The following is a 3,926-nucleotide window of genomic DNA, read 5'->3' as shown; positions in this document are numbered from 1 at the left end:
CACTCATAGCATAGAATCGGCTGGGTCCTCCCGAACTCTATGCACCACCCCTAGTTGTACCACGTCCTACGGTTGCTGGTGAGCCTCGAGCTGGAGGGTGTGCTGAAGATGTGGCAGATGTAGGACTGGATGACTGAGTTGTGCCCCTGCATGCACCTTCACGAGATGCACGACACTCCCTCTGAATATGACCTCTCATTCCGCATCCGTAACATACTGGCATGTCCAGGTAGCAGACTCCCGAATGTATCATCCCACACTTAGGGCATGGGGCCCTCTGTTGCTGCTGGAACCTCCCTCCTGATCGGCCCTGATGGTGGGACCCCCTGCTACCCTGACCGGGCCTAAAGTGACTCTCCTACTGCTGAAGACTGAGCATAAGACTGGGATGGCCTTGATGATCCTCCTCGAAAAGCTGATCTCCCACCTCCGAACGAATGCCCAAGGTTGCCTACTAATCGGGCCCTACTACTACCTTCTCGTTCCATCCCGAGCTTTAATTTTTGAGCCTCTGTAGCTTGGGCAAATACCACCATCTTTCCATAGTTCATGTCAGAATTTAGAGCAGTTGTGGCAGCCTCATTAATAACCAAAGGGCTAAGGCCCTACACAAATTGACACACCCTGGCATCTATAGTCGGCATCATATGAACAGCATACTTTGACAGGCGCACGAACTCCATGTGATACTCCCACACACTTTTACTGCCCTGTTTAAGGGTCTTAAACTCCACAGCACGGGCTGCCTTAGTCTCAGTAGGCAAGAAAAGATCTATGAAGGCATCCACGAACTCACTCCATCTCGCCGGAGGGCTCCCCTCCTCACGGAAATCCTCCCACATCTCAAACCAGGAATATGCCACCCCTTTCAAATGATAGGAGGCCAACTCTACTCCCTCCATCTCAGTAGCATGAATAACTCAGATGGTCTTATGCATCTCATCAATGAAATCCTATGGGTCTGCCCCGAGATCAGTACCTGTGAACAGTGGAGGGTCTAACTGAAGGAAGCTGTTTACCCTGGAACCGGAAGAATCTCCTTGCAAGCTAAATGAGGTGGGTGCAACATTTGACCTCTGAGCCTGGGAAGCTACAAACTGATTCAGCATCTGAATAGCTCCCCTAAGATCCCCATCATAAATACCGGGGCCGGGAGCTGGGGCTGGAGGTGGAATAGGTATATCGGCGGGAGGGATTGTGGCACCCTCCGCGGGTGTAGGAACTGGGGTAGTCTATTTTGGAGTAGACGAATTAGGCAGTGTGATAGTAGGGGGATTGCCCTCACTCGCATTATCAAGTAGGGGATCAACAGCCAATCCTGGGGTGGCATTGGCTTCTTGGCCAATTCTCGCTCTCTTCTTAGGTGCCATTTACTGAAAGTTAGAACAATGCACGAGTTAGAGGAGAACAACCTCACACTCCGCTCCATCGCACGATATAGAACAACAATGAAGGGTATTATTCCTAAATGTCCAAGTAGCCCTCTAATTATAGATGTGGTCGACAACATACCGATAAGAAGGGCTCTACTAGACACTGCTCCGAGACATCATAGGACCCTTTAAAACCTTAGGCTCTGATACCAAGTTTGTCACGCCCCAACCTCGAGGAGCGTGACCGGCGCTCAACCGAGTGAACCCGGTCGAGCAAGCCTATTAGACCATCCCTACCCAACTCATTCATGATCCGAAAAAAAAAGGACGCATTACCATCTGCTAAATAGGGGAGAGATTAGATATACATGCATAAACGCTGCTAGTCCATTTTTCATTATATACATTATGCCATAGTTAAGTTTCCAATGTACAACTCGATCAATCGACCACCCCAACATACATATATGACCCACATAAACATCTACAGAGCCTCTAATGATACGAAAGACCAACATTACAATGCCAGCAATAAGGCCCCGGCTATACCTCAAAATGTGAAAACTTATACAAAAGAAGAACTACATAACCCTAGGAAGAAATGGGGCTCACCAAGACTGCTGTGATGAGTATAGGGGAGAGCACCACTATCTGCGATCAGCGCTATCTGCGATGGAACCACCTATATCTATTCAAAGATGTAGCGCCCCCGGCAAAAGGGACGTTAGCACTGTCAAATAGTACTAGTATGTAAGGCAAACACCGATCTTAGTAGAATGAACAATGAAACAAAGAGAAGGCAGTCATAATAATCAATAAATGCTTCACAGAAATACAAAGAACACCAAGTAAGGATGGCATAGTTTCCGATTCAATCTTTCCATCTTCTTAGGTTAATAATCATTAGTGCCAAATGCCACAACTCATAATGCCACCGTGTTTTTACACGGAGTATGGTCTCGGCCCGACCGGCTAAGCCATCTCAGGTGAGACATATCCATATCCACAATGTAAATCAGTAATTCCAACACAAATGCCACCATGTGTACACCATGGCATCCGATCTCGGCCCGATCGGCTAAGCCATCTCACTTGAGACATAACCACTTTCAATTGCTCACTCAATTCACATTTCTTTCCCATCTTGCGTTACATGGCACAAACAACCTCATTTATTAAGTAGTTATTGGCACTTGGGAACATTTTACAATTCAAGTCTTTCCCTTTTTATTCGTTCAAATAACATAATAATTCATGCCGATAAGTACCATCACATAAGGCATTGCACACATAAGGGAAGGAGCTTGGAAAATCATAATTACGTTCTCAAATAGCATGAAGAGATGGTAACCATCTAAAACAATTAGGGAACATAAATCATTCAATCCAACACACTAAGGCAAACAATTCTAGTATAATCAAGTTGGAATTTACACCAATTATTCGGACACTAGGAGTTCGATTCTAAGAAGACGAGAGTTAGCCATACATACCTCAATTGCACTTCTTTAGACTCTACAATTATCCAGAACCCTTCGCAACCTCAATCTATTTTAGCAATATACAAATTGAACCTAGAATTAGGAAAACGTTCATGGTTCTAGCTCACTTTTTCCCCACACTCTTTATCACACATGCATGGAAGATAAACCACCCTCATACCCATGAAGTATCATACTAGTACCCCATTATAGCTATGTTTGAAATTAAGAGCTGCGGTGATGAAGTCTTACCTTTTTGGATGAAGAATTTGGTGCTCTAATTGAATATTTCCAAAGATTTAAGTGATGATTGAAGATCAATTTGATGAAAACTTAGGCCCTCCCTCTTGAACCCTCTCTCTCGCACTCTAGAAATATCAGAAAATGAGCTCAAAATAGTCTAAATGGGTGTTTTAATGGAATGGGGGTCGGGCTTTAAATTAAGAAAAAAGGTGCCCTAACACAGGCCTGCAATGGTTATGCAGTCCGCAAAGTGATCGCAGAAATGGCCTTCAGGGGCCTAAACTTTCAGCCCAGATATGCGACCAGTATGTGGTCCGCATACTTATTCTGCGGTCGCATAATGCACCACAGAAATCCCTCCGCAGAAACCCAAGAGGAATTATGCGACCAATATGCGGTCCGCCTAGTGATTATGCGGTCGCATAATCGACCACAAAACTAACCTCAAATTGGCCAAACTTTCTACTATAATAACGCAAGAATCTATCCTGGCACCATGAAACCCCGAGTTTTTTAGTTAATATTTGTACGGGGCCTTACAACCTAAAAATATACCTATCTAGCCCACCCGTTGTTGTCAAAATAGGGGGAAGGCGAACAATTATTAATATATTTGGCGGTCTCGAAGTAGCGGTAAGCGCCCTTTTGGCCCGAGAGGAAGAAGGTAGGACTTTTCCCGTTTACTACGTTAGTAAAATATTGTCGAGGGCAGGAACTCCTTATCTACACCTCGAAAAGCTGGCCTTAGCTCTCGTAGTTGCCTCTCGAAATCTTAGGCATTATTTTTAGGGTTACCCAACAGCCGTTGTGATGACTTTTCAATTAAGGA

General features: G+C 45.0%; 1 protein-coding gene across 1 annotated transcript; it reads right to left on the bottom strand.

The window, feature by feature from the left end:
* Positions 1 to 344: 344 nt before the first annotated feature.
* On the bottom strand, positions 345 to 902 carry LOC138896000 (uncharacterized). The gene is made up of 2 exons (XM_070180772.1): positions 624 to 902; positions 345 to 536 (listed from the first exon to the last, which is right to left on the bottom strand). Exons 1-2 carry the CDS (start codon positions 900 to 902, stop codon positions 345 to 347), a joined length of 471 nt encoding a protein of 156 aa, XP_070036873.1.
* Between the last annotated feature and the right edge of the window lie 3,024 nt (positions 903 to 3,926).

The sequence above is a fragment of the Nicotiana tomentosiformis genome, chromosome 7, assembly GCF_000390325.3.
Source record: "Nicotiana tomentosiformis chromosome 7, ASM39032v3, whole genome shotgun sequence".
In the NCBI taxonomy this organism is placed as follows: Eukaryota; Viridiplantae; Streptophyta; class Magnoliopsida; order Solanales; family Solanaceae; genus Nicotiana; species Nicotiana tomentosiformis.
This window is presented reverse-complemented; position numbering and strand designations above follow the sequence as displayed.